This window comes from Bos grunniens, chromosome 21 (assembly GCF_055505025.1).
Source record: "Bos grunniens cultivar Pamir isolate PY7600 chromosome 21, Bosgru_T2T1.0, whole genome shotgun sequence".
Taxonomy (NCBI): Eukaryota; Metazoa; Chordata; class Mammalia; order Artiodactyla; family Bovidae; genus Bos; species Bos grunniens.
Genome location: NC_141185.1, coordinates 39109300 through 39129501, shown reverse-complemented (window position 1 = coordinate 39129501; position 20202 = coordinate 39109300). Strand labels below are relative to the sequence as shown.

At 37.2% G+C, this 20202-nt stretch overlaps 1 protein-coding gene and 1 pseudogene across 1 annotated transcript in view; both read right to left on the bottom strand.

Annotated features, from left to right (window-relative positions):
* NRG4 (neuregulin 4) overlaps positions 1-20202 on the bottom strand; it is a 113962-nt gene that overhangs the window by 46951 nt on the left and 46809 nt on the right. Inside the window, exon 5 of the mRNA XM_086364986.1 lies at positions 9647-9740. Within this exon, the coding sequence (XP_086221112.1) occupies positions 9647-9740 (94 nt within the window). The remainder of the gene's footprint in view (positions 1-9646; positions 9741-20202) is intronic.
* LOC147349442 (HIG1 domain family member 1A, mitochondrial pseudogene) lies at positions 14122-16318 on the bottom strand (annotated as a pseudogene).

Genomic DNA, 20202 nt, shown 5'->3' with positions numbered 1-20202 from the left:
CATGGGATTTTCCAGGCAACAGAACTCAGCAAAACAGAGCAGGAAAACAAACAAAAAAAAGATTTTAAAAAGAGAGACAGCTTAAAGGACCAATGGGACAGCATCAAATACAATAAAATTTACATTACAGGGGTCTCAGAAGAAGAGCAAGAGAAAAAGGAGCAGAAAGCTTATTCAAAGAAACAATGACTGAAACTTCCCTAACTTAAGGACACAGACATTCATGCATATGAATGTCAAATCATTATGCTATACATCTGAAATGAATGGAATGTTGCATGTCAACCATGCTATGCTATGCTATGCTAAGTCACTTCAGTCGTGTCCAACTCTGTGCGACCCCATAGACGGCAGCCCACCAGGCTCCCCCATCCCTGGGATTCTCCAGGCAAGAACACTGGAGTGGGTTGCCATTTCCTTCTCCAATGCATGAAAGTGAAAAGTGAAAGTGAAGTCACTCAGTCGTGTCTGACTCTTAGCGACCCCATGGACTGCAGCCTAACAGGCTCCTCCGTCCATGGGATTTTCTAAGCAAGAGTACTGGATCGGGGTGCCATTGCCTTCTCCAATGTCAACCATACTTCATTAGAAATGGCATCAAGAGATAAGGCAATTAAAAAAAAGCATTTATGAGATAATGTTAGATGGAAAAAGTTGACTACTATCTTTGATTTATCCTACATAAAAACAACTGGTCATGAGGCTCAGGCTAAGGGCTGAACTGATATGAAGTTATGTGATTTGGGATGGGGACTGAGGTAAATTACTAATTTAAAAGTTTCACTGGAAAAAAAAAAAATCAGTGAAATAGGAAACAAAAATGCAATTGAGAAAAATCAACAAAGCTTAAAACTGGTGTTAAAAAAATAATAAATAAACCTCTAGGAAAAAAAGAAAAAACACAAAACATTTACATCAGAAATTAAAAGGTGACCATCACTATAGATACAGACTTTTCAGATGTTTAAAAGGTAATAAGAGAATAACATTGCATAGGAACCTGGAACGTTAGGTCCATGAATCAAGGTGAATTCATGGACAGGAGATGGCAAGAGTGAACATTGACATTTTTGGAATCAGTGAACTAAAATGGATGGGAGTGGGTGGATTTAATTCAGATGACCACTATATCTACTACTGTGGACAAGAATCCCTTAGAAGGAATGGTGAAGCCCTTTATAGTCAACAAAAGAGTCTGAAATGCAGTACTTGGTTACAATCTCAAAAATGACAGAAATGATCTGTATTGGTTTCCAAGGCAAACCATTCAACATCACAGTATTCCAAGTCTATGCCCCAACCACTGATGCTGAAGAAGATGAAGTTGAACGATTCTATGAAGACCTACAAGACCTTCTAGAACTAACACCAAAAAAGATGCCCTTTTCATCATAGAGGACTGGAATGCAAAAGTAGGAAGTCAAGAGATACCTCAAGTAAGAGTCTTGCTTGGCCTTGGAGCACAAAATAAAGCAGGGCAAAAGCTAACAGAGTTTTGGCAAGAGAATGCATTGATGCATTGGTCATAGCAAATACCCTCTTCCAATAACACAAGAGGCGACTCTACACATGGACATTTCCAGGTGGTCAATACCGAAATCAAATTGATTACAGTCTTTGCAGCCAAAGATGGAAAAGCTCTATACAGTCAGCAAAAACAAGACCGGGAGCTGACTGTGGCTCAGATCATGAACTCTTTATTATAAAATTCAGGCTCAAACTGAAGAAAGTAGGGAAAACCACTAGGCCATTCATACGACCTAAATCAAATCTCTTATGATTATATAGTAGAGGTGACGACTAGATTCAAGGGATTAGATCCGATAAGAGTGCCTGAAGAACTATGGACAGAGGTTTGTAACACTGTACAGGACGTGGTGACCAACACCATCCTCAAGAAAAAGAAATGCAGGGAGGCAAAGCGGTTGTCTGAGGAGGCCTTACAAATAGCTGAGAAAAGAAGAGAAGTGAAAGGTAAAGTAGAAAGGGAAAGATAAACCCAATTGAATGCAGAGTTCCAGAGAATAGAAAGGAGAAATAAGAAATCCTTTTTAAGTGAACAATGCAAAGAAACAGAGGAAAACAACAGAATGGGAAAGACCAGAGATCTCTTTAAGAAAATTGGAGATACAAAGGGAACATTTCATGCAAAGAGGGCACAATAAAGGACAAAAATAGCAAGGACTTAACAGAACAGAGGGATTAAGAAGAGGTGGCAAGAATACACAGAACTGTACAAAAATGCTCTTAATGACCCAGATAACCACAGTGGTGTGATCACTAACCTAGAGCCAGACATCCTGGAGTGTGAGGTCAAGTGGGCCTTAGGAAATGTGGCTATGAACAAAGTTAGTGGAGCTGATGGAATTCCAGCTGAGCTAGTTAAAATCCTAAAAGATGATGCTGTTAAAGTGCTGTACTCAATATGCCAGCAAATTTGGAAAACTCAGCAGTGGCCTCAGGACTGGAAAAGGTCAGCTTTTATTCCAATACCAAAGAAAGGCAACGCCAAACAATGCTCAAACTACCGCACAATTGCACTCATTTCATGTGCTAGCAAGATTATGCTCAAACTCTTTCAGGCTAGGCTTCAGCCCTATGTGAACCAAGAACTTCCAGATGTATAAGCTGGATTTAGAAAAGTCAGAGGAAACAGAGATCAAATTGCCAACATCCGTTGGATCATAGAAAAAGCAAGGGAATTCCAAAAAAACATCTACTTCTGTTTCATTGACTACACTAAAGCCTTCTACTGTATGGATCACAACAAACTATGGAATATTTCTGAAGAGATGGGAATACCAGACCACCTTACCTGCCTCCTGAGAAATCTGTTTGCAGGTCAAGAAGCAATAGTTAGAACTGGACATGGAAAAAAGGACTGGTTCAAAATTGGGAAAGGAGTATGTCAAGGCTATATACTGTCACCCTGCTTATTTAACTTATATGCAGGGTACATCATGCAAAATGCTGGGCTAGATGACTTCACAATCTAGAATCAATATTGCCAGGAGAAATTATCAACAACCTCAGATATGCAGATGATACCACCCTAATGGCAGAAAGCAAAGAGGAACTAAAGAGCCTTTTGATGAAGGTGAAAAAGAGTGAAAAAGCTGGTTTAAAACTCAATATTCAAAAAACGAAGATCATGGGATTCGATCACATCACTTCATGGCAAATAGATGGGAAAAAAGTGGAAACTGTCAGATTTCATTTTCAGGCTCCAAAATCACTGTGGATGGTGACTACAGCCACAAAATTAAAAGATACTTGCTCCTTGGAAGAAAAGCTAAGAAGAACCTAGACAGTGTATTAAAAAGCAGAGACATCACTTTGCTGACAAAGGTCTGTATAGTCAAAGCTATGGTTTTTCCAGTAGTCATGTATGGATGTGAGAGTTGGACCATAAAGGAGGCTGAGCACCAAAGAATTGATGCTTTTGAACTGTGGTGCTGGAGAAGACTCTTGAGAGTGTCTTGGACAGCAAGGAGATCAAAGCAGTCAATCCTAAAGGAAATCAACCCTGAATATTCATTGGAAGGACTGATGTTAAAGCTGAAGCTCCGATACTTTGGCCACCTGATGTGAAGAACTGACTCATCAGAAAAGACCCTGATGTTAGGAAAGATTGAGGGCAAGAGGAAAAGGGCATAACATATACACACTTTTGAACTGTGCTGGAAAAGACTCTTGAGAGTCCTTTAGACTGCAAAGAGTTCACACCAGTCAATTCTTGACTACTCACTGGAAGCACTGATGCTAAAGCTGAAGCTCCAATACTTTGGCCATGTGATGCCAAAAGCCAACTCATTGAAAAAGACTCTGATGCTGAGAACGACTGAAGGTAAAAGAAGGAGGCTGCAGAGGGTGAAATTTTTAGCATCACTGACTCAATGGACATGAATTTGAGCAAATTCTGGAAGTTAGTGAAGGACAGATAAGCCTGGCATTCTACAGTCCATAGGGTCACAAACAGTTGGACCCAACTTAGCAACTGAACAACAACAATAATATATACATTACCACATAGAAAATGCTGTGCAGTGCTTAGTCGCTCAGTTGTGTCTGACTCTGCAACCCCATGGACTGTAGTCTGCCAGACTCCTCAGTCCATGGGGATTCTCCAGGCAAGAATACCGGAGTGGGTTGCCATGCCTTCCTCTGGGGGATCTTCCTGACCCAGGGATCGAACCCATGTCTCCCACATCGCAGGCAGATTCTTTACCAGCTGAGCCACCAGGGAAGCCCAAGAATACTGGAGTGGGTAGCCTACCCTTCTCCAAGGGATCTTCCCACCCCAGGAATCAAACCGGGATCTCCTGCTCTACAGGCAGATTCTTTACCAGCTGAGCTACCAAGGAAGCCCATATATAAAATAAATAAATATTAATAATGACCTACTGTATAGCATAGGGGCCTTCCAGGTGGCTCAGTGGGTAAAGAATCTGCCTGTAATGCAAGAGTCGCAAGAGACTCTAGTTCAAACCTTGAGTCAGGAAGATTCCCTTGAGGAGGGCACAGCAACCCACTCCAGTATCCTTGCCTACAGAATCCCACGTACAGAGAGCCTCATGGGCTACAGTCCATAGGGTCGCAAAGAGTAGGACACAACTGAAGTGACTGAGCGTGCATATAGAGCCCAACAGAACTCTACTCAGTACTATGTAATGACCCATGTGGGAAATGAGTCTAAAAAAGTGGGGAAATATATATAATTGATTCACTGTGCTATACAACAGAAAGTAACACAACATTGTAAATTAACTATACTCCAATTAAAAAAAAATAGGGTTTCCCTGGTGGCTCAGTTGGTAAAGAAACCGCCCACAGTACAGGAGACCTGGGTTCAATCCCTGGGTCTGGAAGATCCCCTAGAGAAAGAAAAGGCAACCTATTCCAGTATTCTTACCTGGGGGGTTACAGTCCATGTGGTTGCAAGAGTTAGACAAGACTTAGCGACTATACCACCATCAATTAAAAAAATAACAATATTGAGCCACTGAATCAAAAAATAGTATATGTGACTCCAAACACATGCACACTGACATATCTGAAGCACAAGTTTCAAAATAACACTTACACTCATTATGTACTATTTATTCTAATATTTTTTTCTGTTCTTTTCATTAATTTTAAGACATGTCAATGAAAATAAACAGAATGTAGGATGGAAAAATAAAACTCAATCATTCCAGTAAAGACAGAAAAGGTGAAGTTCAACTAACTGTATGTGTTTATAGACACACACTGTAAAATTGAAAGAAAAATGTATACAAGTCAAGTACCAAAACAGGAAGGCTAGTATAACACACTAATGTCAGTTAAATAGATTTTAAGACAAAAAATATTAGTGATGAAGAAGGTCACTATATCATGATAAAAAAGGACACTTCATCAGAAGACCTGGAAGAGAAAATGGCAACCTACTCTAGTATTCTTGCCTGGAAAATCCCATGGACAGAGGAGCTTGGCAGGCTGCAGTCCATGGGGTCGCAAAAAGTTGGACATGACTACACACACACACACCCACCCCCCAGAAGACATAACCATTCTAAATTAATATATGCTTAATAACACTGCCTGAAATACATTCAGCAAAAATTAACAGAAATCATGGTATTAAAGATCCAAAATTAGTGAGAAATTTGGACATAATCCTTTCAGTTCAGTTCAGTCGCTCAGTTGTGTCCAATTCTTTGCGACCCCATGAATCGCAGCACACCAGGCCTCCCTGTCCCCTTTAATTACTGATAAATCATGAAGATAAGATTATTAAGGATATGAGAGATTTGAACAGCACATTATAACAAGCCTGATTTAAAGTGTATACATAAATCTCGACATCTGTCGATTAAAGAATCCACAATCTTCTTTCGCAGACACAGACCATTTAAAATTCTGTACGTGAATCAGGCTCCAGAGCAAATCTCAACACTAACAAACTCATACCATGTAGTCCTCAACTTTAAAATATTAGCTTAAAAAAGGAAGATCACTGTGCTAAATAAGCAAATAAAGAAACTACATGAGAAAAACCAGAGGATGCTGGTTTGAAAGTCCAAATAAGAAGAAAAAAAAAAAAGAGAGAGAGACAGAAGAAAAAGACCAATGTGTAAGAAAGAGTAAATTAAATTTGTAAAGCCTATTTGTTTATTGCCATTGTAGTATTTCTAAGTATTTTATTAATTTACTTATATATTTCACACAAGAAAAATATACTGACCACTGATTCAGAGATGAATCAACAATTATTTAAACTGTCATCTATCATGGGCAAGGCAATTTCCTAAATGATAAGAATGATGGGGGATATTTATTGTAGAATAAAGAAAGTGAGTATATATGTGATACAAAATACAAGGCAATAAATTCCACACATTTCTCTGTACAGAGAGGAGGAGATTAATTTTGATTTGTGATGAGGTGAGTGATTAGGAAGGAGGCAACCTTGAAATACAAGTAGGATTTGAATATGCACATGCGTTTGTACTCGGTCGCAAGTCAAGTTCTACTCTTTGTGACTCTACGAACTGTAGTCTGCCAGGCTCCTCTGTCCATGGGACTTCCCAGGCAAGTATTCTGGAGTGAGATGCCAACAGACAGGAAGAAAAGGAAGGGTGAGAAAATGCAAAATGTGTCTAACATAAATAGTAAATTGTTCAAGGTAGAACTCAGACCAAGGAAGAATAGAAGATCACAAAGGTGGTTTGGGGGCAAACAGTAGATGTCTCTAAAAGCTATGGCAAAAGGTGAAACTTCATGGTATCTGTGGCAGATGGGTAGGTATGAAGGTTGTCACTGAAGTTTTATTTTAGCAGAAGCAGTGATGAGAATTAGGGTCCAAGAAAATTGGCTAGGAAACCATTTCTATAGACAAATCAGGGATTAAGAAGGTATGAGCTAACACAATGATTGTAAGAACACAGGGGGCTAGAAAGATGAGAGACCTACAGCAAAGGCAGAATTTTGACCTGACAACCAGACAAGACTTCAACGACAGTTAAAGAAGAATCAGTGAGTGACAAGGTGGTTGGATTGTCAGAAATAGGGAATGCAGGAAATAGAATGAGTTGGGATGGGAAATGAGTTTGCCTTTACATATAGGCAATATAGCCTATAGGACTGTATTAGAAAAATGGTCCTAAAATTATTAGAAGGCAATTATTTTTACAAAATATGATTTTAAACTTATCTGCCATTCAGTTTCACTGAACTCTTAGTCACTATATTTCTTCCTTTTTTCTCAAGGTGCCTTTTGTTCCTCCTGACTTCACCTTCTTTCAGTATGTTTAATAACTCCAGGATATACCTTGTACACTGTGCAGCAAGTGCTAATCTCAAAGAATCTCCTGTGATCACGCAACATGGTGACCTTGCTTCCTTCCTAGCCATTATGAATCGTGGGGCATGGTTTCAACTTCTCCTCAATTACTACCACTATTAAAGTCTGAAATTAGGAAGAAATCAGATAGATTCTTAAGCCTGGCATGAGTTCCCAGCAAAGCAGCCCATTCTCTTTCATTAGTCACTCTTTAAAAATAAACTAAAAATGCATCTATATAAAATGCAAAAGCAGAGTGACAACCTAAGTTCTATGGGCTAAACATCTGTGTCCCCCCAAAAAATCATATGTTGAATTTCATAACCCCAATATGATAGTATTAGAAGGTAGAGGCTTTGGGAGGTGATTAAGTCATGAGGATGGAATCCCTCATGAATGGGATTAGCAACCTTATAAAAGAGGCTCTAGTGAACTCTCTCTTCCTGCCATGCATGGCATAATCTTCCATAATTTTCTGAATATGTTTTATAACCCTTTAAAAAGCAAAGAAAAAAAAAACCTTAAGTCAAGGGTCAAACAAAAAACAATCTGGCCTGTGGTTTGTAATTTGCTTACACCTAGAGGAAGGTCCTCCTCATTCTATCATATGTTGTCTCTGCAGTCTGATAGCTGGCTCCTTACCAGCTCTTCCTGACAATAAATCTGCCAGTCAAAAGTTCTACCCAGGTACATCTGCAAACCAGGAAGCATCCAGGCTGGCACCCTGATCTCAGACTTCTGGCCTTTAGAACTATAAGAAATAAATTTTTGTTTTTCATAAGCCACTCAGTCTATGGTATTTTGCTATAGTAGCCTGAACTAAAACACTAGATTTCTTCCCATTTCAATGACTTTCCATATTTCAATACTCTTTAACTCTTTCTTTCCACTTACTCAGTGCAATATAACAGACAGTTAGTATACAGTCAATTTTTCATTTTCTCCTTATTTTTCTATTTCCTTAGGTCTCCTCTCCACCTTTTCTCTAAGGTTTTTCTGAGAATGAAACATGGAAATGTAAATAAAGAATATGGTCAGTAAAGAAATTTGAGGGGATAATGGAAATATTCTGTATTTCGTGGTGGTGGTGGTTTCACAGGTATAAACATTAGTCAAAATTCATCAGTTAATGCACTTACATGAATGTTTATCATACATAAATTATATTTCAGTAAATGGATTTAAAATGTAATCTAATGTAAAGCATCTGGAGGGTGAGAAATAATTGTTAATTTGTTCCTTTATCCCCTTATTTTTTCACCTAAGAGGAAAAAAATACCTATTTTTAAAAATAGTCAGTCACTATTCCTTCCATGAAAACTTCTAAAAACTCCCTGAGATAATTATAAGGTTATTTCTCTGTCTCTCCTCCTCCACACTAAATCCCAACATTCTTCTCTTTTTCTGAAAATTTCACTTTCCTATTCCTTTATTTAATATGGTCTTAAATCTAAATTCTCTCTCTCTCATTTCAGTTAAATAACAAAAACAGAGTAATTGACACACATGCCACAAAATATCTTTGGATGTCAGCTCTGCTAAAACCTAGGAACAGTACTGGTAGTACCATGTTGTTAGTTCACATATTAAAAGAGGCTTATTGTAACCCCCTTTAATCCTATTCAACCAAACTCACATAAAGTCAGCTATACAAGTACTGTTTTCAAGTCTTTTATTAACCACTGGCTATAACTATACTCCCAAAGTGAATCATATTCTTTTAAAACAATAAAAACTAAGATCCTTTCTTTTCAAAATTTGCTCCCACTGTTAGAAAAACTTAACTCTTCATTTTCAATTTAATATATCAAATGAAGTCTTGGTACCAACACAGTTATCATGTACTTATATATTCTAAATCAAAGCAAAATATCTCATGGTGTGTTTTCTTACATTTGTGAGTTCTCTAGCTGTTTTGCCAGAATGTTAAGTATAGACTGTCTTCCCTAATTTGCTAAAATTGTAGAGAGTTTACTAAAACGGATTATTAAAAAATACTAATAGACTTGAAACTACCACTACAAATTTTCAAAATAAATGCTTTTGAGATGATTTGCCACTTTGCTTTGTTTTTTTAAACCATAATTCTTTTCCACTTCTTCAAGGAGTGATAAATACTGAATAAAGAATGTGAGATGAAAAAGGGCAAGGAACACTTCATATTTATATAGGTAAATATTTATCTATAAATATTTATATAGATATGAAGTGTTCCTTGCCCTTTTTCATCTCACATTCTTTATTCAATATTTATCACTTCTTAAAGAAGTGAGTAGATAGTGAAAAATAAAATTACCCTCTCCCCCAGCCCATTTTACTCACCTACAAAACGGGCTGGGAATAGTAGGTATCACATAACAAAGTCCTCCATTCAAGCAGAATGACCTGTGACTAGGACCACAGGGCTCTTCGTGATCTAAAACATATACATAAATAAAAGACAAATTATAGTTTTTCTAATAAAATAAGGAAAAGGACTAAATATCTTAGATTGAAGTAGTAATTCTAAAAATTAGAATAAAGAATTGTTTCTTAAAATGAAGGACTTAGTCTTATTCCTTATTTGATAAGCAGGGACTTCTATCTCTTTGAGGGAAAGAAATTAATCTGTCTTAAGGATATGGCCATTAATTACAATGGGGTTTAAAACTGTATTGCAGACATAGGGACTCTCTATAATATATCAAGGGCTTCCCTGGTGGCTCAGTGGTGAAGAATCTACCTGCTAACACAGGAGTCACGGGTTATCCTGAGTTAGGAAGATTCCCTGGAGAAAAAAAACGGCAACCCACTCCAGTATTGTTGCCTAGGAAATTCCGTGGACAGAGAAGCTGGGTGGGCTACAGTCCATGGGTTCAGGAAAGAGTTGGACACAACTTAGCTACTAAATGATATAATAGATTCAAAGGAGAAGACCAGTATCTTAAAATGAATAGTGGCTTTTCTCATTCAGTACAGCTTCGCTTAGAGTTCTGTCCCAATAGTATACTTGGTTTCCTATTTTTCCTTTAAGGTTTCGGATACATTAAAGCCTGAAATTGCTGTGGGAAAAAATTTTTAGATTATTAAATAAATTCTGATGTTCAAAATCATCTTTAAGTATTTCTATATATGACAATTCTAACATCAAAAAACAAAAATATTTTATTAGGTTTTGATTTGCAAGCGGACATTAGGTAATAGCTAGTAACTATAAAGACATACTTCAAGTCTTCAGTAAAACTGAAAACAATAATACCACCATATGGGATACAGCAAAAAACTTTGGAATATTAAGAAAATAAATTTCCGTGTCTCTCTTCCTTTTTCTCCTCTTTCTCCCTCCTTTCTTCCTTCCTTATCTTTGACCTTTCTGTTATGCTTCTTTCTGTGCCTTCCCTTTCTTTCTTGGTACCTATCCCTCCCTTCCAGACTCTACCTCTTCACTCACTCTTTGAAAAAAAAAACCCCCCAAAACCATTATATAGAAAAACTTAGAAATAAACACAGGAGATATGTTATAATGTTATAACATTATATATTATATAACATATATGTATATGTATAACATATGTTATAACATTATAACATATCTCCTGTGTGTATTATATATACTATATACTTTAAATATGTCTTTATAGTTACTCATTGAGTTATACTACTATAGACTACTATTTATGATTAGAAAAGTCAATTGCTGAATGCTTTATCTTTTGATCCTGAAGGGGGAATTATTTAATACATTGCTTTAAAATTGAACTTTGTTGGTTCCTGATCATTTCTGTGCAGAAAGTGACGTAGAATCTTATGTGAAGAAGAAAATGGCATTGTTCCAATTTGGCATTTTAAAAAAAGCACACTAATTTAAAAAAAGTTATTTAGTATTTATTTGCCACTAAGATATTAATATCCTTAAGATATAATTACTATCGAACCAGATGTCTTCACTGTAAGAATTTGAACTTTTCTTTTATTTTAAATTGTTTCACCCTCACATTACAATTATAAAAGTATAAAAATGTAAAGAGGAAAACAGAACTTACAAAGAATTTAAGTGGAAAAAAGGAAAGTAAACCAACCAGAACTAATCTTCTAATTTTTTTCTTTTTTACACAATGTTATGCTTCTTTACTAAAGGAAATCAGTCCTGAATATTCATTGGAAGGACTGGTAATGAAGCTGAAACTCCAATACTTTGGCCACCTGATGCAAAGAACTGACTCATTGGAAAAGACTCTGATGCTGGGAAAGATTGAAGGCGGGAGGAGAAGGCGACGACAGAGGATGAGATGGTTGGATGTCACTAACATAATGAACATGAGTTTGAGTAAACTCGGAGTTGGTGATGGACAGGGAAGCCTGGTGTGCTACAGTCCATGGGGGGGCAAAGAGTCGGATACGACTGAGTAAATGAACTGAACTGAACTGAAGCTTCTTTACAACAAGACAACTTTTTCTTTTTTTCAAAACAACTTTTTATAAGATAATTCTAACAATTTTCCAGGAATAATCTGGCTAACAAATAAAATCCCAGTTGACATTACGTTAGAATCATGGACATCATCACATACGGTTTTCCATTGAGGGTGTGTCAACTTTATCACAGAATGATTTCTGTAGCTGAAATTAATGTCCTTGTTTTTAATAGCATCACAACCAGTTATGACTCAACATCTCGGATTTTATCAGTAAGGAATACTCATCTAACCTGAATCACTATCTCTGAATCTATTTGTATTCTGATTTCATTTACTTATTTGTAAAGCTGATAGCAGATTTAGAGTACACCAGAATTAGTTTGTAAAAAGCGATAAAATGTAGGTCTAAAACTACAGGTCTAAATAAAATAGTTCCATGTTACAAAGCAAGGTCTTTCAAAACCAAGGTATTTCACATTTCTAGGATAATTTTAGATGGAAAAAATACAGTCTTGTGTTGATATACATTTCTTTTTTGTTTCTATTTCTATGATATAAATTTTTTGACACACATTGACAAAAGTATAAACTTACAAGAAATTACCTGTTGTCATCTTAACTTCTAAATAGTTTCATTCTTGGCTGAAAGTTTAGGGTTGAAAAACAGCACCTAAAATTAATAATTCAGGAAAAATTATCCTCTTTTGATAGCATTACAAAATTTCAAATATCGTAACAATAATATTCTTTTAAATGATGAAAATAATTAGGCATTTATAGGCTAGGGACTAAATTCTTTGGTTAGAATATCTATATTTTTAGATACTTATATATCAATAAAAAAGTCTGAACAGGTGAAACTAAAAGATCAATAAATAGTATAAATGCACTAGATACAAATCACTGCCTAAGTAATATAATGCAATCTTAAATCTCTCTCTAAAGAAAAGTCTAATGTTTTACTTTTAATGAAAGTGAAAGTCGCTCAGTTGTGTCCAACTCTTTGTGACCCCATGGACTATACAGTCCATGGAATTCTCTAGGTGAGATTACTGCACTGGGCCATGTCCTCCACCAGGGGATCTTCCCAAACCAGGGATCAAACCCAGGTCTCCCACATTGCAGACAGTATCTTTACCGGCTGAGCCTCAAGGGAAGCCCAAGAATACTGGAGTGGGTAGCCTATCCCTTCTCCAGCAGATCTTCCCAACCCAGGAATCAAACAGGGGTCTCCTGCATTGCAGGCAGATTCTTTACCAACTGAGCTATCAGGGAAGCCCAATAAACTATGTTAATTTAGTAGTATACTATGTGAGTTTCTATATGAAAAATATGAGATAATAAGTAAAAATGAGTGACTTGAAATTGACATTTTAACTTTCTCATAAAGCCTATTTCTAATTTGACTTTTCAAAAGAACAACTTTCAATTTTTCAGTTTATTAAAAATGACCAAAAGGTTTGCATTTCTACAGAACCTTTAAAATTTTTATAAAAGTACTTTTAAATTTACTGTAGATTACATATTACATTTACCAATCTACATGTGCCTTTCTTTTGAAAAATATCTGGCATCTGGCAAAACAAAGGAGTTATGTATGAAGTTATCTGCTTTAACAGAAACAAAGGAATTCCAAAAGACATTTGCAAAGATGATAGATTTATACTTACATTATGATTATATGCTCTCAATTTCATTTTATAAAAGACACTTAACTTACTCCTGACTTAAGGAGAAAAACTTTTGTAACAGAAATCTCAATCAACAACTTCCTATTAACACAGGTGTAATAAGCAAGATCTTCTTTCAAAGCAAGTCACTCTTAAACAAACAAGCAGTGAGAGACAGAAAGACAGAAATTAAACCTATTTAATTTGAAATAATCACTGGCTCATTGTATGAGTTTCTTTTTCTAAAGAAACAGGCTTACCTCAATAAAAACTTACGTTCAAACAAACAATAAATTCTGTTGGATATGCAGCATTTCAAAAGTTTCTGAATAATGCAATCTGCAGCAGTTGTGCCTTGCCCTTTATAATCCGTCAAAAATCTAATTTATATGGCTGTAGTGCGCAGTGTGGGTGCAACTGAGAAAGACCAAGGTGTGCACAGAAGTCAGGCACCAGCCAAGGGAACCAGCCCTTTCAGTCCACATGTTCAGAGTTACAAATGGAGCAGAATTTTATTTAGAAAATAAGTTGTTCTAAGCTGCCTTCTCAAATCACTTTCCAATATTTTCAAGTGATTAAGTAAACCATATTCATTTGGCTCCTAACTTATCTTTGTATGGCTGAATAATTCCATCGTGTTGTATAACTTTGTGAAGAAAAGGAATTTTAACATGGAGTTAGTAGACAAGTATTCCATGGATTTTTTTTTTTTGTCTGACCCAAACAATTTATTTTTAGCATAAACATATAACCTCAATACGAGATGTCTAACTAAAGCAAGCACTGCCAACAAGACCAAGACGGCATCTCCTCTTCTAAAGTTTAGGTTTTGCCCAGAATTCTTGATATAGGGAATAGCCCATACCAAGAGTCATTGCTCCCACAACAAAGCCTTGAGCTGCCACATGCTCGGATCAGGTGAACAGACATTTTAGTATTTCCCCTGCTCTTCAATCTATATAATCCATATGCAACAATTGCTGCAAAACCTGCCATTCCAACGGGGACAAATGGTGCCTCTCTAGCTTTTTGGATAAGTTTAGATCCCTGATCTTCATCATATGAAGAAAGAGAAACATCTGTGTCACTTGACACAGTGATTGAAGAATCTTCAGACAATTACAAGACGTTTCAGGTTCCTACCAGCTTCTGACCCCACTCCCACATCCGCCCTCCAAGGATTTTTTTTTAATTAATTAATTTATTGTAATTGGAGGCTAATTACTTTACAATATTGTGGTTATTTTTGCCATACATTGACATGAATCAGCCACGGGTGTACACGTGTTCCCCAGTCCCAAAGCCCCCTCCCACCTCCCTCCCCATCCCACCCCTCTGGGTTGTCCCAGTGTACTGGCTCTGAGTGCCCTGTTTCATGCATCGAACTTGGACTGGTGATCTAACTTATGTATGACAATATACATGTTTCAATGCTATTCTCTCAAATTATCCTGCCCTCACCTTCTCCCACAGAGTCCAAAAGTCTGTTCTTTTTATCTGTGTCTCTTTTGTTGTCTCATATATAGGGTCGGTGTTACCATCTTTCTAAATTCCATATATATGCATTAATATACTGTACTGGCATTTTTCTTTCTGACTTACTTCACTCTGTATAATAGGCTCCAATTTCATCCATCTTATTAGAACTGACTCAAATGTGTTCTTTTTAATAGCTGAGTAATATTCCATGTCCATAGGGTTTTTTTAAAAAGGAATTTCCTTACAAAATATATAACATTAACATAAATAATGATTTGAAGTACTGAGAAAATTTAAAGAAGGCAACAGTTACAATACAGCATACATACAATACCATGTTCAGTTTGAAGTGAATATAAGCACTGAACATGACTCATTCTGATGGCAATATAACTATCTGCAAACTATAACAAAGCTGTAATATATGCATTAAGGAAAGTGATAAGGTTTAAAATCATAAATAACTTAATAAAGTAAAGCATAATTTTGTTTAAAATTGAAGTACAGAGTTCTTTAGCAAGTAACTACCTAAAGTATGCCAACCATTCATATGGTTTTCTTTTCTAAAACAACTCAGACATGAACTTGTTTGATGTAAAATGTAGAAACTAGTACATTTGCTCTTTTAAGAAAATATTTAAATAAACTCATAATCCATATTCTGAAAAAAACTCTTTACATTACTAAATACTATCTCAAAGGTAACTTTTACATATTACAATCTTATAAACACACACATGCAAACATATATATACATATATATAAAATTTTGTTAGCTTACACTGTTTGGATTTTAAAATGACATTTTTATGAAAAATCAGTAAATTTGATTTGAACTATTGAAATATATTTCTGTCCACTAACATGAAAATGACTACTAAACTGTATGTGAGAGATAATAATCTATGAGTTCATTCAGGATATTCAAGATGCTATTTATTAAGAGACTTATCATGGCAGTTGGTTTGGTATTAATAATTTTTCACACAATACAAATAAATTTAATGTTTGAGGCTACATGATTCTAAAGAAGATGACTTAACACTTTTCAAGTTAACTTTCATTCTAAATAAAAGCCATGATCTTCAAAAATAATTTGTTCATGCATCTATCGATAAATATGTGGTAAGTGACCTGCTATCATTAACAAAGGATAGAAATATAAACAGTAGCAAGTAATTACAGAAATGTTTTAGGCTGACAATGCAACTCAACCTACTATATTTTCACAGACACCTATTTATGTCACCATATTAACACACACAGAAACAAAGCTTAACTGTTAAGGAAAATCAGAGAAAGATTCTAAAAGGGAGTTTTATTTGTGCTGAGCCTTGAAGAACAAGTAAGGGTTTATTGTTTTCCGATAGAGGTAACAGCATGCTCAAAGGCACAGAAGAAAGAAAATCCTAATGTGTTCAGATAACAGCAGGTAGATTACAGGTCATGATGCGTTCAGGGTGTGTATGTGGCTTTATAAGAGGAGACGATGGTGAGGGACGATGGCAAGAACAAGCCTTGTAAAACAAGCAGGTTTTAGACAGTGGACTTTATCTAAAGGGCAATGGGGCTCCTTGGAAAGGTTTTTAGCAAAGAAGTAGCATGACCACACCTACATTTTAGAAAATTCATTTTGATAATAGTGTAGAAAAATAGACTACAATCTGCAGAGGAACTGCTATCAGAGAAAACCATTTGGAGGCCATTTTAATAATCAAAAATAGTGAAGAAATAAAGTAATGGGAATGAGCATAAAGGAGAGAATTAAAGATATACTTAATAGGTACACTCCCAGAGTGGTATAGCAGGGTACAAAAGGAAAAATCAAGGCTAACCTTCAAGTACACATTGTGCTGTGCTCAGTCATGTCCCACTCTTTGCGACCCCACGGACTGCAGCCTGCCAGGCTCCTCTGTCCATGGGGATTCTCCAGGCAAGAATACTGGAGTGGGTTGCCATGCCCTCCTCCAGGCAAGTACCCATTAGGGAAACGTATATGAAAACCACAAAGAGATGGGACCTCCCTGGTGGTCCAGTTGATAAGAATCTGTATTCTAATGCAGCGGACACAGGTTCGATCACCAGTCAGGGAACTAAGATCCCACGTGTCAGGAAGCAACTAAGCCTGCATGTGGCAACTACAGAGCCCACGCACTCCAGAACCGGCACACGTCCCAACTAGAGAGAAGCTCCTCTGCTGCAACAAAAGCTCCCACATGCCACAACAGCCAAAAATAAATAAATAAAAATATTTTTAAAAATCTACACTGAGGTACCATTTCACACCCTACTAGAATATCTATAAGAAAAATAGCAAACAATAACAAAGAGAAACTAGACCTCTCATTGCTAGTGGAACTATAAAATTGCACATTTTAGAAAATAATTCGATACCTTCCTAAAAAGTTAAAATATAAAATTTCCATGCGTGCATACTAAGTTGCTTCAGTTGTGTCCAGTTCTGTCTGACCCCATGGCCTGTAGCCCGCCAGGCTCCTCTGTTGATGGGATTCTCCAGGCAAGAATAATGGAGGGGGTTGCCATACCCTCCTCCAGGGAATCTTCCTGACTCAGAGACTGAACCTGCGTCTCTTACGTCTCCTGCACTGGCAGACAGGTTCTTTAGCACTATGCCACCTGAGAAGCCCAAATTTGTCATAAATGAATCCAAGAGATATGGAAATATGGATCTACACAAAGACAGGACTATAATGTTTAGAACATTATTCATAATGCCCCAAACTAGAAAACAACTCAAATGTCCATCAACTGATAAACAGATAAACAAAATATGGTACAGCCATACAGTGGAATACAACTCAGCAGTAAAAAGGGATGGTGTGTTGGTACATGAATTTCAAAAACATGCTAAGTGACAGAAGCCAGTCACAAAAACCACATATTGTATGATTTCATTTATGTGAAATCTTTCAGTTCAGTTCAGTTCGGTCACTCAGTAATGTCCGACTCTTTGAGACCCCATGAATCACAGTACGCCAGGTCTCCCTGTCCATCACCAACTCCCGGAGTTCACTCAAACTCATGTCCATCGAGTCGGGGATGCCATCCAGCCATTTCATCCTCTGTCGTCCCCTTCTCCTCCTGCCCCCAATCCCTCCCAGCATCAAGGTCTTTTCCAATGAGTCAACACTTTGCATGAGGTGGACAAAGTACTGGAGTTTCAGCTTCAGCATCATTCCCTCCAAAGAAATCCCAGGGCTGATCTCCTTCAGAATGGACTGGTTGGATCTCCTTGCAGTCCAAGGGACTCTCGAGAGTCTTCTCCAACACCACAGTTCAAAAGCATCAATTCTTCGGCGCTCAGCTTTCTTCACAGTCCAACTCTCACATCCATACATGACCACTGGAAAAACCATAGCCTTGACTAGACGGACCTTTGTTGGCAAAGTAATGTCTCTGCTTTTGAATATGCTATCTAGGTTGGTCATAACTTTCCTTCCAAGGAGTAAGCGTCTTTTAATTTCATGGCTGCAGTCACCATCTGTAGTGATTTTGGAGCCCAGAAAAATAAAGTCTGACACTGTTTCCACTGTCTCCCCATCTATTTCCCATGAAGTGGTGGGACCAGATGCCATGATCTTCGTTTTCTGAATGTTGAGCGTTAAGCCAACTTTTTCACTCTCCACTTTCACTTTCATCAAGAGGCTTTTTAGTTCCTCTTCACTTTCTGCCATAAGGGTGGTATCATCTGCATATCTGAGGTGATTGATATTTCTCCCGGCAATTTTGATTCCAGCTTGTGCTACTTCCAGTCCAGCGTTTCTCATGATGTATTCTGCATATAAGTTAAATAAACGGTGACAATATACAGCCTTGACGTACTCCTTGTCCTATTTGGAGCCAGTCTGTTGTTCCATGTCCAGTTCTAACTGTTGCTTCCTGACCTGCATATAAGTTTCTCAAGAGGCAGGTCAGGTGGTCTGGTATTCCCATCTCTTTCAGAATTTTCCACCGTTTATTGTGATCCACACAGTCAAAGGCTTTGGCATATTTAATAAAGCAGAAATAGATGTTTTTCTGGAACTCTCTTGCTTTTTCCATGATCCAACAGATGTTGGCAATTTGATCTCTGGTTCCTCTGCCTTTTCTAAAACCAGCTTGAACATCAGGAAGTTCACGGTTCATGTATTGCTGAAGCCTGGCTTGGAGAATTTTGAGCATTACTTTACTAGCGTGTGAGATGAGTGCAATTGTGTGGTAGTTTGAGCATTCTTTGGCATTGCCTTTCTTTGGGATTGGAATGAAAACTGACCTTTTCCAGTCCTGTGGCCACTGCTGAGTTTTCCAAATTTTCTGGCATACTGAGTGCAGCACTTTCACAGCATCATCTTTCAGGATTTGAAATAGCTCAACTGGAATTCCATCACCTCCACTAGCTTTGTTCGTAGTGATGCTTCCTAAGGCCCACTTGACTTCACATTCCAGGATGTCTGGCTCTAGGTCAGTTATCACACCATCATGATTATCTTGATCGTGAAGCTATTTTTTATACAGTTCTTCTGTGTATTCTTGCCATCTCTTCTTAATATCTTCTGCTTCTGTTAGGACCATACCATTTCTGTCCTTTATTGAGCCCATCTTTGCATGAAATGTTCCCTTGGTATCTCTAATTTTCTTGAAGAGATCTCTAGTCTTTCCAATTCTGTTGTTTTCCTCTATTTCTTTCTTTCTTTTTTTTTTTTGTAGGTTGGGCAGTTAAAGTTGTTTTTTTTATTTTTAAACTTTACAATATTGTATTAGTTTTGCCAAACATCAAAATGAATCCGCCACAGGTATACCTGTGCTCCCCATCCTGAACCCTCCTCCCTCCTCTATTTCTTTGCATTGAACACTGAGGAAGGCTTTCTTAACTCTCTTTGCTATTCTTTGGAACTCTGCATTCAGATGTTTATATCTTTCCTTTTCTCCTTTGCTTTTCGCTTCTCTTTTTTTCACAGCTGTTTGTAAGGCCTCCCCAGACAGCCATTTTGCCTTTTTGCATTTCTTTTCCATGGGGATGGTCTTCATCCCTGTCTCCTGTACAATGTCACGAACCTCCGTCCACAGTTCATCAGGCACTCTGTCTATCAGATCTAGGCCCTTAAATCTATTTCTCACTTCAACTGTATAATCATAAGGGATTTGATTTAGGTCATACCTGAATGGTCTAGTGGTTTCCCCTAGTTTCTTCAATTTAAGTCTGAATTTGGCAATAAGGAGTTCATGATCTGAGCCACAGTCAGCTCCCGGTCTTGTTTTTGCTGACTGTATAGAGCTTCTCCATCTTTGGCTGCAAAGAATATAATCAATCTGATTTCGGTGTTGACCATCT